This window comes from Ursus maritimus, unplaced genomic scaffold, assembly GCF_017311325.1.
Source record: "Ursus maritimus isolate PB19 unplaced genomic scaffold, ASM1731132v1 scaffold_34, whole genome shotgun sequence".
Taxonomy (NCBI): domain Eukaryota; kingdom Metazoa; phylum Chordata; class Mammalia; order Carnivora; family Ursidae; genus Ursus; species Ursus maritimus.
Window position 1 is genome coordinate 16,855,351 of NW_024426008.1, and position 20,734 is coordinate 16,876,084.

At 41.3% G+C, this 20,734-nt stretch overlaps 1 protein-coding gene across 1 annotated transcript in view; it reads left to right on the forward strand.

Moving 5' to 3' along the window:
• TRPM3 (transient receptor potential cation channel subfamily M member 3) overlaps window positions 1-20,734 on the forward strand; it is a 252,456-nt gene continuing 231,722 nt past the window's right edge. The window contains exons 1-3 of the mRNA XM_040620250.1: window positions 1-1,050; window positions 6,521-6,667; window positions 8,021-8,225. Coding sequence (XP_040476184.1) covers window positions 8,223-8,225 — 3 coding nt within the window. The 5' untranslated portion in view covers window positions 1-1,050; window positions 6,521-6,667; window positions 8,021-8,222. The remainder of the gene's footprint in view (window positions 1,051-6,520; window positions 6,668-8,020; window positions 8,226-20,734) is intronic.

A 20,734-nucleotide genomic window follows, 5' to 3' on the forward strand; every position in this document is an offset into this window, starting at 1 on the left:
TCTGCTCTGACTTCTGTCTGTGGGGAGAGAGCAGTCCTTTGGAGATGGAATGCTTATATATTTACTTTTTACAAAGCATTCTTGTTGAAATTGGAGCTCTTTTCTCTCCCAATTTGTTCACTTACGTAGGTAAGAAGGACTGTTATCTGAAAGATTCACCCACGAGTGATGTTTGAAAGAGCCCTTTCTGCATGAGCCAGAAGCTCCCAGTTGGGCCACTGCAGGTCAAAAGTCACCCTGGTGTGACTGCTCTCAGTCTGCGTCCGTATCCTGGAATGTTCACTGCTCCTCTCTTTTTCAGGGGGAGCCGAAAATGGGAGAGTGTAGGTTTCTGATCACACGTTTGCAATTGCAAGGGAGGGGCCAAGGATGAGACGTGCAACCAGACAAGTTTTATCATTTATTGACATTTTAGAAGTTGTGGAAAGCCACTGGCAAAGTCCAACTTTATTCTGCTTGGGCTCATGTTCCGGGACCAAACTATTCTTTCTGAAACATGCAGAGTTGTTAACAGTTCCTCTTTAAAGAATCCATTCTCTGGGGAGGAAGGAACAATGCCCCTTGTGTGTTCGAACCACTCGGAACATTAATACACTGTTTCCTTAGAAGGGTTTGCTTTCCCGAGTTGAACTTTTCAGAACTCAGAACACCTTATCACACTCTGAGAAGCCTTCTCTCTGAAAATGGAAAAAGGAAAGGGGGGAGAGCCTGTAAGGACTCGTGCCACTTAAATCCGATCTCTCCGGGGGTTTGTTTTTCTTCTGGCGTCAGATTAGATGTTCAAATCAAGCAGGGTTTGAGGGCTGCAAGGGAATGTCCATGGGATTCTTAGGCTAATCCCAAAGCGGCACATTCCAAGGGGCTAATCTGCCCAAGTTCATTGCTTACTTGAAACGTCTCTTGGGGGAAGAGCTGGGCAAGTGGCTTTTTTTCCAGTGGGCGGTCATAAGAGCATTATTAACGGGATGACCAGCCCCAGACACAGCAAACTGAAAGCAACAGGAGCTGCTCGTGGGACTGCCTTTGCCACCACCCAGAGTCAGTGCTCAGGTAAAATGATTTCGGCTCGTTTTCTTCTTGCTCAACCTCCCAAAAGTAGATCTGGGGGACCTAGAGGAAGACCACAGGAATGCCCAGGTTGATGCTGAAGGAAGGCTAGAGTCCAAAAGGAACACAGGCATTCAGTACCTTTGGCTCTTTGCTGCTTTGTTCTGATTAGGACAGAGCGTGCATTGGAAACAGGAGAGTCTCAAAATAAGGAACATGGTGAAATTTCACTCGGATTGTTCTATAGATTTAGTGGATTCTTTTTTTCTCTCTCTAATCTTGTGATTAGTGGTCTGGATTGTTGTTGTTCTGTTAAGTTACGTTCCTAAAGGGTGGATTGCAGTAGCACTTCCCAAGACTTTCTGGAGACAGATTTAGTACAGAGTTGATATATGTACTTGTAAACCATTTCTGCCTAGAGAAGTTCTTGATGCTGTAGCTGGTGGGGAGTCAGAAGTATGAAGCATCAGAGTAATTGGGGGAACTAATGTTTGTAGCAGAACCTTGGTAACAAAGAAGTGAAACCTGACTAAATGAAATAACCTAATATTTTTTCCTTTTAGAGGCAATATGTACAGATTTTGTTTATTTCTATCATTTGTATCCTTTGTTGACTGTACATTTTACTTGCAAAATTAGTACTTTATTCTTTGAGGGTAGATTATTGTACTTTGTTCAAAATGTGAAAGTCCTCACTTTTGTTTTCAATACGATGTCCTTTAGTTATTAGCCTTTGAAACCACTTCCCTATTACACATCACACATGACTGATAATGCAGAAAGACAAGAAAGAAAATAGCCCTTCATGAACTCGGTCATGGGGATGTGGCTGTTCTACCTTTAGAAAAGAATGTACACAGTGATTTTCTAAGGTCTGATGGAAGCCATCTTTTCTAAGAGTACACGAGACTTCCGAAGCATATTTAAAAAGAAAAGATTTTAGGGCATTCCGTCCATTGAAGTTTTGCATTAGAAGAGAACTAAAGGGTCAGTAAGAAGCATGGCATGTCAAAACTATTTCATGCTTTCTAACAACAAGGATAGCCGTTCTGAGCTAACTAACTTGGATATTAAAGCCAAGGATGCAGCTCACGCAGAGCAGTTCAAAGCCGTTGGACAAAAGAAAAGGGAATTAGTTTAGGGAACAAGTTAAACCATGATTATACATCAAATTTGCCCTCTTCAAGAAAATAATTTTGAAATCTAATATCTACCCACACTGAAGACCTGAATAAAAGCACAATACAGCAAAAACCACAGTAGAGCATAATCAATTATGCACGATATTTTGTGGGATTTCTTATTCATGTGTTATAAATGCACTTTTTCTCTTGTATATTATACTTTTCTTCTCAAAAACAGAGAGAATTCAGTTCAATTACGAATGTTGGGAAGATTTTTTTTAATGCTACATTCCTTCCCCACCCCCTCCCAATTTTCCATGCCTTTGCAGGGGAAATGGTTAATCTACTGGTAATAAGAAATGGAAATTGATCTTCATCCCTTTCACTAACAGTGAGGTAGGATTTTCACCTTCAAGAAGGTAATTAAGTTGCTAAACTGAAACAAGTCAAGTTACTTTATTTTTAAAAGCTAACGTGTTGGCAATCTCTCTATGTAGTAATTCTGAGTAAAACTTCCAGAGCCTTCCAGGTCGAAACTGGAATCCATGAGTGAGACAAATAATCAAGGTGTCCTTGGAAAGTCTAATTCATCTGTCATGGTTCCCCAGATTCTCAAGTTGGGAATCCTGTTGGAATCACATTTCTTTTTTTTTTTTATAATAATTTTTTATTATGTTATGTTAGTCACCATACAGTATATCCTTAGTTTTTGAGGTAGTGTTCCATGATTCATTGTTTGCATATAACACCCAGTGCACCATGCAATATGTGCCCTCCTTAATACCCATCACTGGCCTATCCCAATCCCCCACCCCCCTCCCCTCTAAAGCCCTCAGTTGTTTCCCAGAGTCCATAGTCTCTCATGGTTCATTCTCCCTTCTGCTTACCCCTCCTTCATTCTTCCCTTCCTTCTCCTACTGATCTTCCTGCTATTTCTTATGTTCCATAAATGAGTGAAACCATATGATAATTGTCTTTCTCGGCTTGACTTATTTCACTTAGCATAATCTCCTCCAGTCCTGTCCGTGTTGCTGCAAATGTTGGGTAATTGTTCTTTCTGATGGCTGAGTAATATTCCATTGTATATGTGGACCACATCTTCTTAATCCAGTCATCTGTTGAAGGAATCACATTTCTTTATAGAGCTCTTATAATGATCTGCCTCCTTTTACTTCTTGCTCCTATTACAGTGTCTTCCTAATGTCCCATCCCAATCCTTTATCCTAATGAGAGAGGTAAAAAACAGCAGAGTATGTATTACTCTACATGTGGGGACAGACAGGGGGAAAGAGGAGGGAAAGATGCAAGTATGAACTGAGTCTAAGGCATGCCTCTAGGAGTCCAACTCTGTCCAAAAACCAAGACACTCCCAGGCATACCCAGATGGCACTGCCCAGATCAAGGGTATTTAGTATCAATAATATATAATTTGGAAAGACAGTTTAATAGAGTGGGTAAGAGTGTGAACTCTAGTCACACTGCACAAGTTCAAACTCTGGCTTTAAAATGTACTTGCTGGGGCACCTGGGTGGCGTAGTCGTTAAGCGTCTGCCTTCGGCTCAGGGCATGATCCCAGCATTCTGGGATCGAGCCCCACATCAGGCTCCTCTGCTAAGAGCCTGCTTCTTCCTCTCCCACTCCCCCTGCTTGTGTTCCCTCTCTCGCTGGCTGTCTCTGTCAAATAAATAAAATCTTTAAAAAAATAAAATAAAATAAAATGTACTTGCTGCATCTCTCTGCCTCAATTTCTTCAATGGTAAAATGAATATAATAGTAGTACTTCCCTCATGGGGTCCTTATGAGGATCCATGAAGATAATAACATATATGTCATATTTCCAGGTACACGAGGAGCCCTTTGTAAATGTTAAATATTGAGCACCTACTGAGTTCCAGGTGCTCTCCCTGAATCATGTGCTTTGGTAAATACAACAATGTTCCGAGGTGGTTATGATTATCCTCATGTTAATAGAAAAGACTCAGGGAAGTTAAATAACTTTTCTATACACCATTTTTAGTGGCCGGCTAGGCCTTCTCAGAGCCTACCATCCCTAACACAAAGAGAAATCAAACTAGGCCAGGTCTGTTACAGCAGGTTCATAGTGCTCTTATCTCAACCTGCATCTGAACTTTTAGTACAAGAACCAACCCAGCACTGGTCCCTTTTCTTGAAGTGAAACATGGTACCCAAATAATAATGATACCAAGTTGGTGTGTCAGCTGTTATTACTGTACCCATTTTATAGATGAGAAAAAATGAGGACCACAAAATTTATGTGACTTTGTCCATGGCATAGAGTCCCACTCATGCCACTTTTTCTAATGGCAAACCTCGCCCTCTATCCATGATACTGTTGTGCCCTCTTTCTCTCAGGGAGTATTGGTTGGCACTCCCAAAATTTGCAGATGCTTCTCCAAAAGATCCTTCTAAATTCTAGCCAAAGTGGGCCATAAAGAAGAAAGGAAAGTGCATTCTCCCTTTCCTGCTCCCCGACGTGTAGGGAAAGTTGGTTTCAGATGTCCAGTGAGGAATATTTTTACCGTCTTTCTGCCAAGAGATGTTATCAATGAAAGTATTCAGTGTCTAGGAAAAATCACAGCCTATGAATAGTTTAACTTACAGGCTTTTCACAAAGATAAAGCCTGGTTATCTACGCTGCTCAGCTCATTTCTGCTGCAAAGATGCAACCACTAGCTTTTTCTATATATTTGAGAAGAAAAATCTTGTGAATAGACACTGGGGCTTTCTTCATGCCCAGCTGACAAACAACTGCAAATGCTGCCTTTGTGGTTTAAGGGTGCAGAGGGCCACCTGGACCGAGGGATCTCGGAGGCAGGCTGGGTGCTCCCCTTCGTGTGGACAGTGCATAAACACTGACAAAGGCCAGCATCCCCCACGTTGCTGCTTTTACAATGTACTTTGTCACATGAGATAACTACTGCCTTCTGTGCTGCCTGCTTGTGTAGACTCCATCATGAGAGAGGAGAGAGAGATGGGAGGCTAAGGGTTGAGAGCAAACCAGACCTTCACACAGTTTATATAGACGTTTGGATCCTTGGCAGAGTCAGTATCAATTACGACCAACATATGGGGGCTTCTAACAGTTAACACTGGTCCCTGAGGCCAAGTAAACCGCCACATTGCCCTTTGGCCCTGTATATTTCAAGAGTATAAATTTAATCCTGATATTGTGTTACAGAAAAGATGATACCATATGGAAATAACTTTACAGGATGCTGTAACAACTTCTGTCTTAAATACTTAGAAAAGGAATCTTCCGAGTAGCTTACGGGATCTCATGGGAGACTCCTCTACTTTTTCAAGAGCTGGTAAAGAAAAGGGTGAAGGGCCGAGGGATGGACACTGTACTTTGGAACAAAGATGGTACAGTTTGCTGGAGCTTCCTTTATCCTGCTGGGAACCCAATCTCAGTGGCCAGACTTCCTGGTAGACAGTCCCAACAATGCCCATTCTAAGAAGCTGTGTTTCCCGTGCTTAAAGACGTGTGGAATTACAAAAGAAAAGAAAGGGAAAGAAAAAGTGCTGTCTTCTGTCCTTCCAAAAGCATTACCTGTGAAGGTTCTGGACTGTGGTACAAGCACATTTATCTCCTTATGCTTCCATTTCCTTGTTTTCCTGCTGTGTTTGAGCACTGCTAGTTAGGGTTTTAGAAAAAGCAGCATGATGGATCAGAGCTCTTGAGTTGTGTAGTTCTCTGACCATTTCTCTCTTTTTTTATTTTCCTTTTAGAGAGGTGGAGGGAGGGGCAGGGGGAGGGGGACAGAGAGAATCTCAAGCAGATTCCTCAACAAGTGCAGAGCCCAACGTGGGGCTTGATCTCATGACCCTGAGATCATGAACTGAGCCAAAATCCAGAGCTGGAAGCTCAATGGACTGAGCCTCCCAGGCATCCGTTTCTCTTTCTTTCTACAAGGGAAATCAATGGAAGTGTGAGCCATGCGAACCTCATACTTGTTTACATATATCTCCTCCCACCACTGAATATTTGCTATGTACAGGGATATACACATACTGCTCTGTGTTTCTCGTTTTCTCTGTGAATAGCATTGTTTTTCTGCCTTCAGAAGTCATTAAGAATTCGTATATGGTTCCATCACTAACATTTTTTTTTTATTATGGTCATTTTCTTTGACTCAATAGTATAACATTAACTAATCAACGGGTTCTGGCAGCAACTGGTTTTGTTACATGCAGCATTTATGTGTGAAGTAACCACAATTTCAATTCGGTTTATGAGATACCAGCCTATTACATGATTATAAATTTTGCTTCCTAGACAAAAATACTTGAAGGTTATGTTCACCTTTCCTCTTTTTTTTTTTTTTCAGGCTCAGAAATCCTGGATAGAAAGAGCATTTTATAAAAGAGAATGTGTTCACATCATACCCAGCACCAAAGACCCCCATAGGTAATCTTGCTGTTTCTATAATGAAGTGAGAACACAGCGTAGCAATTACGGGAACAAAACTACAATGGTAATCACTCTCCATTGCAAGGGAACCAATGTCAAAGATCCTTTTTTTTTTTTTTTTTTTTAGTCTTTGCTGGGCATTTCTGAAGCAATCTTACATGTATACACCCCATAATATGCCATGCCTACAGTTAATTCTTTAAGAGACTGTACAAAATAACAGATACCCCATTGGGAAGGAATTAATCACTGTCTGTAAGTGGGTTATGTGTATTTTTAGTATGGTTACTGATTTTCACTTTTAAGCATTTCATCAAAATGCTTAGTTTGTACCAACATCCTCAGCTATAATGAAAAAGAGCTTTTTAAATAAAAGACTCCTAGAAGATTACTAATTAGACTGCTGACCTTCAGATTCCTGTCTAAGCACATTTTTAGTATCCTACTTACTTTATCTTTAGGACCATGCTTACCTCCCTGAATTTGCCTTAAAGATTAACAGCATATAAGGTAGGACGGACGCATTTGGGATGTGGTAGCATATGAATGTCTGGAAATACCTTTATGAAAAGGCAACATAACCAAGCAATTTACAGTACAGACTGTAGAATCATATAGACCAGCTGTGTAACCTTGAGCAAATTTCCTGACCTTCAAAACTGCAATATTTTACTCATAAAATGAATGCGACATCATTTGTATTTAATAACTGATAACTATGTATAAGTATTATTATTAAAAATTATAATAGTGGTACAAGTAAAGTATGAAGGAAACGTGTTGGTATTATTACCAATTGTTATAATAGCAATAGTGGAAAAGTATGAAGGACATTTTCATGATGTGAGGAGGGACTTTTGTTTTCAAATATCTTGTGAATAATATTTTTGTCGTTTCTTTGGGAACACTTAAGCTGTAGGTTTTTATTCTCAGAATTGGATATTTGACAGTGAATGTCAATTGGGGAAAGACAAGTCAGGTTGTGACTCATGTATGAGTGAGAGTCCTTATTTAAATGTGCATGCTAATATTCTTCCCTCAAAGCTGCATAGCAGCTTTCATGCAAGATTTAATGGATGGGAGGAGTGAGAAGTAGAAAAATCGATAGGGCTTTTTTTTCCCCCCCCGCAGGTTCCGATCCCGAACAATATGGCAAGTCTGAAAGGGGTGGGTGGAGAAGGCCAGGAAGCATGTGATGGCTTATCCAGCTAAAGGAAAATGGGGAGGGGTGGAAAAGACCATTTGTATGTCAGGTAAATCCTGAGTTCACTGTTTGCCTGAAAGAGCCATTTCGTGGGGTTCTGCCCAAGAGCTGACCGGCTCGCTATGGTGTGTCGATCTCTCTGGCAGGTTGCCTTAAGTGGATGTTCCAATAACGGCAGATACAAGGGATTCACTCTGACCTCTTCTGTTGCAGGTGTTGCTGTGGGCGTCTGATCGGCCAGCATGTGGGCCTTACTCCCAGTATCTCCGTTCTTCAGAATGAGAAAAATGAAAGTCGCCTTTCCCGAAATGACATCCAGTCCGAGAAGTGGTCCATCAGCAAGCACACTCAACTCAGCCCGACGGATGCTTTTGGGACCATTGAGTTCCAAGGTGGTGGCCATTCCAACAAAGCCATGGTAATCAGAAACCCATTCAGTTGCTTCCCAAATTCTCAAGTCCTGCAAAGGAGAGGTGAAGAGCTGGAGATTGAGCCTTTGGATTTAATCCCACCTCTGCCAGATCCAGGCTGGGCAAGAGGCTCTGATGACCTTGGCCCTGTGCAGCTCCACTCTCCTCTATAGAATGGGGGAAAGAAAAGCTTCCTCCCAGGATTTTTTGAATAATTAGTATGATTATCGAACGCAGTGACTACTGTTACTACTAATAATAACAAGTGGCTTTCTGTAGTGAGCCACTGTTTATTATGTTGCTCTCTGGGTCTCATCCCTTAGGGCATGTTTTTCTGTTTCCTTTGGTAAAAAAGAAAAAAAAAACTTACCTTTAGGTTTCTGTTTTGTTCTATTAGTAACTAGCATTTCTTTCAATTCAAGGTAGAAATGATCACCCCAGACTGTTCTAAGAGAGATCTTGCCACCTAAAGTGAGTGCTTTTGCTCCAACAGCTGTGTTCAATAACGTTCTCAGTAGAAGTGCTCCATAAGAAAAGCGTTTTGTTTGGGACGGAGGCTTTAGGAAATAATACAAATTTTACTTCTAAGAGCTGTTGCTTCTAAATTTCAGCTTTCATCATGAACCTCTCCCTACTTGGCCGACAGATTTTTTTCCAGGAGATTCTAGAAATGCTATATTTCAACAAGCCTGCTTGTAACAGAGAGGGTTAGTTGAGGGTGGAGCAGTTGGAGGTGGCTGCTTTAAGGCACACCACGAAGGTTTCCAAGTGTGGAGAGGAAATTCTGCTTAGAGAAGCATACTGAAAAATGCAAGGGGAGTCACTTCACACTAGTCACAGACTAAAAATGTGCAAAAAAGCCACCTCTCTCCCCTCTCTTCTCTCCTCCCCTTTCGTCCCCTACTGCTGCAGGATTTTCTTCACCACGAATGGCTGACTGAGCTATTCTCATAGTTTTTCCCTAAGAAAATCAATACTGAGTTCTACATTAGAGTAAAAACAATTTTGAGCAGTGTATTGGGAAGAAGAGGATGCTACGTGCAGCCCCCAGTAAGGTCTGGGGAATAAAGTGGCACGAGCAGGGGGGGTAGTTAGTCTTGGCCTGTACAGAACCAAGGGTGATGGAAATTTGGCAGTATCCTCATCCACCACCCAAGGGATGTATTGCCCTACACAAAGTCATTAAAGTCCCCAGCTCCGCACAATTCCCATTCCCAGTATGGGATTGAACCATATACACTGGGGATCCTCTGGAACCATGCATTAATTATAAGTCACGTAAGTTCATCCTTTAAGAAAAGTGCTGCAAAAAAAAAAAAAAGAGAGAAAGAAAAGAAAAGAAGGAAAGGAAAGGTGAAAAGAAAAGAAAAAAAAAGAAGAAAAAGAAAAGAAAAAGCAAAGGGATAGAAATGGATCCATGAAGGGCCAAAGTTCTTCATTGGAGATGAGACTATGAAAATGTTGAGAGTGAAGTGTGCCCCCCAAAAAAGAGTGCCACAGATGAGGAAGTGGCTTAGTAGGCAATGACCATGGTGGAGTGGTATACCCAAGTGACGTCACAGGGAGCTTGAATGGTGCCCGCAAGCTTTGTACCCATGTCACACAGGTGATATATGATATATGTATATTATGACATTTAGCAGCAGAGGAAAAACTTGAAGAGGCAAATATTTCAGGCTGCTCTGGAAGTGTGAATACATATGACATCGAACTTCGATAGCCCTTCCCAGCCCCACGTAGCTCTATGAAACCCAGAATAATCTGTTGACCATCAGGTTACGAAGGGTCAGCTACGTGATTAGTAGATCCCAGTAGGCCCCCAGCTGGGGCAGGGAAAGCCATTCCCTGTTCCCACAGCTGACAACCCCAACTCACAGTAGACAGGCAACAATCCAGGGAATGGTTGTCTCTGTAGTGGGACATGCTCGGTATCTGGTGTGGGGGGAGAATTTCCACCAAGTCACCAATGAAACACACCGCAGTACAGCCAGCCTAAGGCAGAGATAGCTACTTTGTTGCTCTGTCCCGAAATGCTACAGGGAATACACCCAACCCTGCCCCTCCCCTCTCCTGCACTTAGGTCCCAGTCAGGGATGGAGGGTGATGATGGACCACAAACCCCGTTATTGCCCCAGGTGAGATTGGGGTGTGGAGGCTGCACTGGCCGGAACACCAGAGGTGGGAGCGGGTGGCTGAGATCCCCTGTCCCAGGGAGGCAGCAGGAGGAGGTGGGATGTGGGACCGTGGACCCCATGTGAGCTGAGGCCCCAAGCCCTCTGGACATGCTCTACCGTCTCATCATACTTCATGTACAAAACACAGATTCAAGGATAAAACTGTTAAGGATTTCAAGACAGCAAGTATCTCTAAGTACTGCCTTTCTGAGCAGTGTGACTACAAAGCCAGCCCTGAGATTAGGTCTCACATGTCCTCCACAGTCTCATAACAGACACTACGAGGAGAAATCTTTCTTTCAGAGTCTAATCAGCCAAACAAGGACCAGTTTTCTTTCTGTCTGTCTTTTTTTTTTTTTTGTACTACCAAATATTTAGTGAGCGAGGTCCCTGCTATTCAGAGACAGTGAGCATTTTGTCCACTTTGAATACCTAGCCTTGAATTATTCTGATTCTCCTGTCTAGACCAAGGGGCGGAGCTGACAACAGGTCAGATGTCTGGCTTTATCGGGCGGGATGGTGGTTTTGTGCCAACCTGGGCCTTCCTTACTTCTTGCCCTCCCCAGCAAACTGGCATGCAGTTTGGACGGAGGGAAAAATCAGCAACTACTGTTTGTTAAAGGATGTCAGTGTCCAGATGGGGAAGGCATGGTTAAATATTCACTAGGATTGAAGGGAACAGATCAACTAATTTAATGTCTTTGATCCCGGTTCCTGACAAGAATGTTTGAAAGTTGAGATGATTTTTAGCGAAGTGGGCAAAAAACTCTAGAGGGCAGATTAATTTTTACCCTTATTACTTTAAAAAAATTATATATAACATTTTTACCTTCAAGAAAGCCCAAGACGAGGCACTTGGGTCTTCAAAATGCCATGATGGTCTGAGCATAACGTGAGGCAGAACCTGCTGGAGTTTGGTAGAAGGTTCAGTTGAAGGAAAGAGAATCTTTATGAAAACGTGGTGGGCCGTGTGGGCACTGTATCTGCTCAAAAACAGTATGTCGGTGTGTCATCACGTCGGAAGTACAGCATGACATCGCAGACCTTTGGTGGCCAAAGACACTGGAGTGGTTCTCTGCTTGGAGGATCTCAGTGGCCGGTGGGATACTACAGCTGCCCGTGGCCAAGAATCACTCCCAGAGAGTCTCCCTCACTGTTCTGGGATGAAACCTGGGCATTTTAAGGATTTTAAAAATTAGCCAGGTTATTCTGTTCAGCCAGGCTTCAAAAGTACTAAATAATCTCAACCTCTCTACCTGTTTTATATGAGGTGACCGGAGCCCAGAGAAGTTACATTCTTTTCTGAGAGTTACTCGGTTATGTAACAACAAAGATAATTCTTGAACCCACGCTCCTCAGGACTCGCCGTCAGTTCTGTTTCTCTCTGTCGTGTATGCTTGGTATAGACTATAGGAGATGTTTGGAAGGGAAGCTAATTACTATTGTATTTCTAGCTCTCTTATAAGGGTTTTTGAAAACTTTGCAGTAGAATTAGAAAATTACTATTATTTGATGAGGTTAATTAAACTCAAAAGCTACGAGCAGGAGGCGGTCTTTGTAAAATTACATCCTAGGTTAGTAGAACCATTTTCTGAGCTTTTCCCAGCACTTTGTGGTATTCTGTCCTCAATTCCCAGGCTCGACAAGCCTGGGAAAGTGCAGTAGCAACGGGTCCAGCGTCTCTCTCGCTTTGCCAAGAAATTGTGACCCAGGCAGGAGACACCCTCGTAGCTGGCAGTGAGTGATGGATCCTCGCTCCTTTCTCTTCTTGGCACCAAGCCACATCCTACCAAATTGCATGCTCCAGATGCCATTGCTGGGCAATTATTGGAGGACTTGGCAGTTCATTCAGGTGCCCCATAAAAGTCAGAACATGAGGAGCAAGGAAGAAGATAGTGAGATACTAAGGGTCTGGGTTAGACATTGTCTTACTAGAGTGAGTTCTAGGTAGCTTTTTAAAACGGACTTAGCAGTCGCAAGATGGCCCCACAGCAGACATTGGGTCCTCTCTCAAAGACTCTTCTTTATCCGGGGCTACGGCTATAAGTTCTTTAGAAAAGGGGACAGTGCTGGACTTGATTATACAGAGTCTTATTCGCTACTAATCATCTCTTCCAATTAATGCTGAGCTGACTTGAGGACCAGGTAAGTATAACCTAATTAAGGACTTGTATTTAAACCTCTCAAGTCATTCACATAATTATCTTCAGCTTTTCCCTTGCTATTCACTCTGTTTATTAGATCAGGTTGAGCCCCTTATTATAGTTTTTGTATAATTTAGATAACTGTTCCTCTGCTTCATTGTCACTCTTAAAGCTCTAACCATTGAGTCTTCCGGGATGAAAGCCTTCTTCTCTGAGCTTTGCCAGTGGGAGCGTGAGAAGGAATCGGGAGGACTGAGGTGGGGGGACGCTCCAGGGGGTGGGGAGTCTTTTGGCAACACATCATCTACAGTTTTATACTCTTAAAACGCTTTGAGATTGAATGTAATTTTTTTTAATTGTCTGTCTTTGAATTATGCAAATTTAATCTGGGACTCATCACTGACTGACACATACCAAATACGAAATTAAATGAATCCCATTTCACAAAATAAAATAGCTAATCACTAGGTGTTGGGTAACCAAGCAGCTTTACATAAGCATGGTCAGGTATTTGAGGGGTTTGGTATTTGTTCCATTGATTTCTACTTTCTACCTTTTAGTCTTTAGGCCACTGAATTAGCAGTACCTTTGGGGGGCCTTTCTGAAACTGAGAATAAAACAAGAATTTATCACGTAAACTTCTGGTCCCAATCATAGATCGATAGGAAAGGGAGGAAAGAACCAACCCTCCTCTAAGAAAGCCATCTTGCCTTTAGAAGATTCCCATCCATCTCTTTGCCTCTAGAAAATTTTATGCTAAATAATTCTGGTGGGAAATGCAGAGAGTACCCCGTATGACCTATATATATGCTCAGTGGAGTTTAATATTTCTAAACCTTTAGCTTTGACTTCTCAGCAGCAGCTATCATCTGGTTGTACCTACTATCTAATGCTGAGGAATCACAAAAACAATATAGACTAAATTACAATGGCATTTTTCATTTCCAAAGTTTTGTGGGTCAACAAACTAGGAATTCGATAACCAGTGACACCACACATTTGCTCTCCAAGTGTGGGAGAACTTTTACGTGCACAAAACCACCATAAGTATTAAACTCTTGTTGCAAAACTAACAATTCCAGGGTCTCAGAAAGTTGGCATCAGCAAAATTGTCTTAGCAGTCTAATATGATGTGTCGTCCTTGGCCACAGCTTTAATTAAAAGTACTCATTTAAAAATGTGGCTACGAAGAATTTAAAAAGTGAAATGATGCTTATCACATTTCTCAACAGAAAGGAAAATGGGCCAAATGTCCCCCTACAGCCTTGGAAGAAAAGCATTCAAAATAAGTGTTCAAATAGAGTTAGCAGTGGTATTACCATGACTCCGAACAAGCACTACTTACAAATACCAATTGATAATTTCCCAGAATTAAAGATGGCTTTACAGTATTAAGAAGAGGATTTACCGTTTCCAGGAGTGTAGCCAGATTTATCATACTGCAGTTATTTTACATTTTCTTTTAAAAAGCTGGGCAAAGTTACCAGGGTAAAAATTTAGGGCTAATGAGGTGACTCATTCATTTTCAGAGCCAAATTATTCCACCAACTTTCAAGTTCAGAATTCTAATCCAGTCCAGAATTTTTATTATATTTTAATTAAATAGCCCCAGCCTGTTCTAAGTAGTAATGACTATCCCTCACACACACACACACACACACACACACACACACACACGACACACACCCAGCCTTTGCCCACCCTGGGTGTTATAAAGGCAGAACGATATTGTGTAGTCTCTGACACACTTGTAACCTCCAGTTTCAGTACAGAGTGAGGCCATGGGTAAAGTCAAGTCCAGGTAACATTTCTAATGACAAAGCAGTAAGAGTGGCTTTAGAAAAAAACTTTGGTGAAGTCACCTGCTACACAGAAAGACCTTTAGCATCAGGCAGAACAAAAACTCAAGCTTCAGCTACCAAAGCCCTGTGCCATTCGAGCAAAAGAAATCCCTAGTTTTCTATCAGAGTCTCACAAAATTTAACTTGTAATTGTGGTGTGAATTCAAAATGTGTGTCCTTTGTGAAAATCATGCTGTATGCATTGGCCTCCAAAGCACCTAAGAACAGATCCAATAGGACAATTTCAACCAGAGTGAACCCCTATTTCATATAGAACATTCCTGAAGTGCTGTTCTGGATGTCATTAGCTCATCACACAGGCCTTCCACTACCAGGCAGGGGCGCTAATGATAGAAAGGAAAAGGAGAAGATTATTCTGGGCATGAGCAACTTATTTGAGCTCAGTTATTCTCTAGAAATTATAAATTGAGGCAGTAAGGGCATGTGGGCAAAGGATGGGTTAGGCAGCCCAGAGCAAAGGTAGCATTTTCACTCTCGACAGGTACTTTTATATAGATAAACACCTGCACCAGTCACTCCCCCAGATAACTCAGAGTTGAGAAACAGAGTGCTCCTTTAACATACTTGCTCAAGAGTTAAAGGCAAGTTATGGGGATCCTGTTGTACACAGAAGTCAATTATAAGGTGAGTGTTTGTGACCTTCATTCCATTTTCGTTTATTGGTTTTTCTGCCATACCAGGTGATTTTCCACAATTTAGTCCTCACAGTGTCCTGTGAGGTGGTCAGGATCACCCCCATTTCACAAGAGAAGGTTCGCAAATTGGCCGAATGACTTAACAGTGCCTGTGCCTGGTGCTAGAGTGTGATGCTGCTCTTGACTGGAAAATCTATAAATGGAAGCTCATCTCACCACATCAGAGTACTGCCCAGGTGACAAAATGTAGTATACCCACCTGGAAGATTTCTTGTTATTTGTGAGGTGATCCCTTAGCAATCAATGTGCTCACAGGCAGACAGTCAAAATTGCTTATCTTGTCAACCAAAATAGCTCCTACTTTCAAGTCACATTGACCACTTATTAATTGCTCTGGGGACAGCCATTAATGACCTCAAAGCTGCTGATTCAGCACATGAGTTAGCTGTTATATTACAAGCACCTGGAGAGTTCCCCGACTACCCTGCTTTTTATGGGTATAAGAATATCATTTAAAAATTGACATCTTCGGATCATCATCAAGTGTCATTTTATCCCTTTGTTTTAATTAGCCTCTTACCCCCCCCAAATCATTTGAGTTACTAAACCATAACAATGACAAAAACAATTAATGGATTCATTTAAATTCTTCCTTTAAAAAAAATCTTGCCTTTTGTTCTCCAGGGATTAGGTCATTGGAGATAATTTGGGTAGCTGAAAATGGCTGTGTTTTCTTATTTATTGTAGCCCGAGCAATTTCTCCAGTATCTCCCGCATTCCTCTCTGTGAGTTTCATATAAAATATTGAGTGTTCTTTCTATCCTTTGGCCCAATGAGAAACACAAGACACCACTTAGAATCTTTGGTCTGGGGAAGAGTTGTAATCCTTGTTTCTCATGCGGTCCCTGGAGAGCTAGTCAGAAACACAAAACCACAGTCCCCACCCCAGACCTACTGGATCAGAATCTGCATTTTTGACAGGGTCCCCGGGTGAGTTATGCACATTAAATTGTGAGAAGCACAGCTCCACTGAGAGTTTTCAGTGCAGCTGTTGCTTTAATAATGAACTAGATGAGTGGTTGATTATTAGACAGCTAGCTCGGAGGTCCCAGGTACTCACTTGTCCTGGCTCTCCTTGTCCTTCCTAAAGCAGAACAACTGAACTCGATGATTTCTAGTTCCCATGATTCCTAAGATACTTTTTTTTTTTTAAGATGTTATTTATTTATTTGGCAGAGAGAGAGAGACAGCCAGCGAGAGAGGGAACACAAGCAGGGGAAGTGGGAGAGGGAAAGGAAGAAGCAAGATCTCAGGACCCTGGGATTATGCCCTGAGCCGAAGGCAGATGCTTAACGACTGAGCCACCCAGGCGCCCCTCCTAAGATACTTCTAAGTTCCCTTCCATTTCCAAGATTGACTACTTCATAGCCAATATGAAAGTTTTATCAAAAATCACGGTCAGGTCAACATGGTCCCTGCCCTCAAAGATCCTGCAACATGGGCAGGTAAAACTGACAAGTGCAAGAAACAACCAGGAAAAAAAAATCCAGCTGGCTTAGGTTGGGAGTAATGCTGCGTCGATATGAGCTTGCTTTGTCAGGAAAAGTCAGCAAAAGCCTTCGATAGATAAGAATGATTTCTGTAGATGAGAAAGGGAGAAACTGGGTGGTCTAGGACTTAGGGAACAGCATTAGCCAAATGCAGAGACAAGTGGGGAAACACCTCTAGGTGGGGTCAAGCCAAAGTGGGGAGGACCAGGACAGGCAGAATGAGAGTTTACATATAATGTAACACTTTGAACTGAGAAATAGCGAGATCAAAAAGAAATTGGGGAAATAACTCTGTCTGTTGGTGTCTTGCTGAGGGCAGGGAGTTGAGAAGCCTTTTGGAGGCTGTTGCCATAATCCAAACTGACATCCTAGTAAGGAGAATTTTTTCCTAAAGTGGCAACTGAAAAGCCTGGTTGAGAACACTCTTTTCAGAAATGGATCATTAGAACTTTGAGACTGCTTGTAGGTGAAAGAAAAGGAGAAGAGAGGGGCATTTTTACTTTGAGGTCAAGAGCAAGGACTCTGCAGTCAGCAAAACTAGGCTATGGATCCTGTCATTACCACTATCAGTTGAACTTGAGAACCTGATGGATCCTTTCTGTCCCCCAGCAGTGAAATGTGGATGATACCAACCTTCTCATTACTGGGAGGAGTCATGGTAATGTATGTGCTGGGGCACAGTAAATACAAAACAGTCTTGGTTTGGGGTTTGGGGAAAGGGGTTCTCAGTAGAGTTAAGAAACTAAGAGCAGAAAGAAATATATGAAGAGGGCCCACCAGCAATGTGACCTTAACACAGACCAGACAGCAAGTGCCTCTGTTTCCCTATCTGTAAGGCAGAGCTGGGGCCAAGGTGATCCAAGGTTATTCATTCCCTACTAGAGCACTCAGTAACAAGAGTTCTGTGATCATGAGCAAGCTTCTCTCAACTAGGAAGAAGATTAGGCTGCTTCAAAAGGCATTTTAATACATTCAGTAGATTTTTTTTCGGTCATTTTCCTGGGGTTCTTTTTTTCTTTTTTGAAGGTATAAGAGGGTAACTTAAGGTATAAGAGGACAGTAACTTAAAAAACAATTTTTTCTTTTCCATCTCCCACACTAAGCATTTTTGGTTTGTATAGTTTGGAAGCCTTGGGAGTCCCAGCTCTAATTTATTTTACTAAATATCCTTTTCTGGAATTAGTCAAAATGACATAAATTCAATTGAGCAGGGCCGCCAAATTTTAACTACTTGAGTGGCATAGATGCAGTGCACAGGCACAGAAAACATTGTATTCTTTCATCTTACAGCATTTATTATCTAGATATTTTTCTTAGAGTCACTCAATGAGCTAATAAATATAACAACCAAGAGATAATAACATAGCCTTTATTTAAGAAACACTGTGCTTGCTTCTCCCAGTGCAATACCCACTCTTCAGCCCCAACGCTCCTTGCCTGGCACAAAAATGCACAGTTACTGAAAATTCCTGTTGATACATATCGGAAGGTTCTTGCCCTCTGCACTGAAAGGTTGCGCACAAAATATGCCGCTTCTCGTATTGTAAGCTCTAGTTAAATTCTGTTGGCATAATGTACTTAGCTAAAATTGCCAACCTGTACCCTTTCCGTTCTGGAATTGATTGTGGTTGCATAGTTTAATACAGAACCAGTTTATTAGATTCCAACACCTCTTTGAATTTCTGATACATGTATGTAGGAAACTTTAGCTCTTTGCTGTTTCTTGGTGATGCAGTTAATGTTGTCAAGCTACTTTCCTTTTTTCTTCTACTTTGCCTCACATTTCAGCTAAATATTTTTAAAATGCATTTTAACAAAAGAATTGACATCATTTCTGAGGGTCTTACAACAACGGGGTCTCCTAGATCCAAAAATATTGCAACAAATAGTCACCTCCTGCATAACCTTATTTGTTTATACATCCAAAGGCATATGTTTGCATGATTCCATGCCCTTCTGTTCTATTTGTGGTTATGCTACTTCAACATTAATACTTAACAAATTCCAAAGTTAATCAGTACCTTTCTCTTCCCTCCCACACAACACAGACTCAGAATGCCTTCATGCTGATAACTTCCACCCAGTTAAATGCTGTATTGTCCTGTGCTTTAGTTCTAGCCCTTCCCACCATGCATTGGATATTATCATCATTTTATAGTCTATACCCAGTGCTTTTTTAGATTTACCGTGTATTTGCTACTGTCTTTGTTAGGGATTCTTTCTTGTATCCCAGATCATCCATTTGGGATCATGTAATTTCTCCCTGCTATCTATATTTTAAAGTTTCCTTCAGGGAAGTCTGCTAGAGATAAATTCTCAGTTTGGGTAGTCTGAAAATGTCTATAATTTGCTCTCATCTTTGAAAGATATTTGCGCTGAATATAGAATTTTACACTGACAGATAATTCCTCTTGGCACATTGAAGACTCTGACTTGTGGCATCCATTTTTGCTGTTGAGGAATAGACCTGTCTTACAATGACTGTTTCTTTGTAGGTGATTTGTCTGATTTTCTAGCAGCTTTTGAAGGTTTTTTATTTCCCTCCCTTTGGTGTTCTCTGGGAGGGTCTCTGAGTGGTGTTTGTTTTTATTTATCCTGCTTGGGATCCATTGACATTCCTGGATCTGAGAATCTGTATCTTTCAATATTTCTCAGAAATTCCCAGCCAGCATCTGTTCAAGTATTGCTTCTTGCCCACTATCTCTTTCACTTCCATCTAGAATTCATATCTTCTCCTCCAAGGTCTTCATTTTGCTTCTGTTTTCAATTCCTTTGTCTTTCTAGGGCTGCATCTGGTCGATTTCTCCGGATTTGTCATTAGCGTGTCTAATCTGTAGCTTAATTTTTCTATTGTATTTTTCGTCTAAATTATTACATTTTTATTTCTAGATGTTGCTTTTGCTTCTTTTTCAGATGTATTGGTCATTCCCCATCGTCTGTTGTTCCTTACTGAACATTCAATAATCTCATTTGTGTTTTTAACATATTAAGTATAGCTATTTTATATTCTCTGAATATTTCAATATCTTTGAGGATCTTATTCTGCTACCTGTTATTTCTTTTGGTTCTCATTCATACTGTTATGTAAGACGTGATTTTACTTTTTTACTATGAAATGTTTCTTTTCCCACGGAAACTCTCCGAGCTCCAGATTGAGGACTTATTCCCCCACGGAGGTTTTGCATTCGCTTCTGCTGATTATCTGGAGCCACTACCCAGCCAGAACCATTTTAAAGCAAATACGCTGGTGTTTTTCAAGCCACACCGATAGTGTGAATGTGGATCAGAGCCTCTGTGAGGGCCCCCTGGTTTATAAATAATCAGAGGGGAATTTTTTCTCCCCAACTGCTCCGAACCAAGGTAGAAGCAGGGAGACTTCTTGCTCTCCTCTTCTGTGCATCAGACTTTTGCCCATCTTTTTCTTCCTTACACTTGAGAATGGAGCCCTTTAAAGGATCCCAGCTTACATGGGGTCCCCCGTTAAACTTGTCCATACTGCATAAAGCCAGTAAAGCAGGAGCCCACATCTGCCAGGGTTTAGCAGAAACCCTCAAGTCCGAAGCCTACTTTGGTCCTTCCTTGTCTCCTGAGGTTCCAGCTTCTACTTCGTTTGGGAATCTGAATATTGGCTCTTTTCCTGCCCACTCAGCAATGCATTTCAAAAGGCTTTCAGATATATTTGCCCAATATTTCAGTTGTTTCCAGCTAAAGATGGAAATCGTTATATAATTAAACTGAGACTTATAAATGAGTACGTATATGATTATACACATGTTTATTATTGTATGTATTTATAGCATCTCATTTATATATACTTAGTATACTTATTTCCAGGTGCGTCTACTAATACCTTGAAATCTACTATACACTTTAATATTTTTTCGATTATTCTACAAGAATGACTGGCGTGCCTTTTGTCACTTGTCTTCCTTAAAAGATAAAGAAATATTTGGTATGCAGTTATTATAGATTAAATACATATAGTCAGCTGTTACTTTGTTTTAAAATTCTCATTACATGAGGTAGAACTGCAGAATTTTTCAAAATCGCTCAAAGTGACAGGGTCACAGAAACAGTTCTGTGTAGGCCCAGTGGGTATAACTGGGAAAAGTTGTGCTTGCACCGTGTTTTAGAAAATCAAGCCATTTTAAA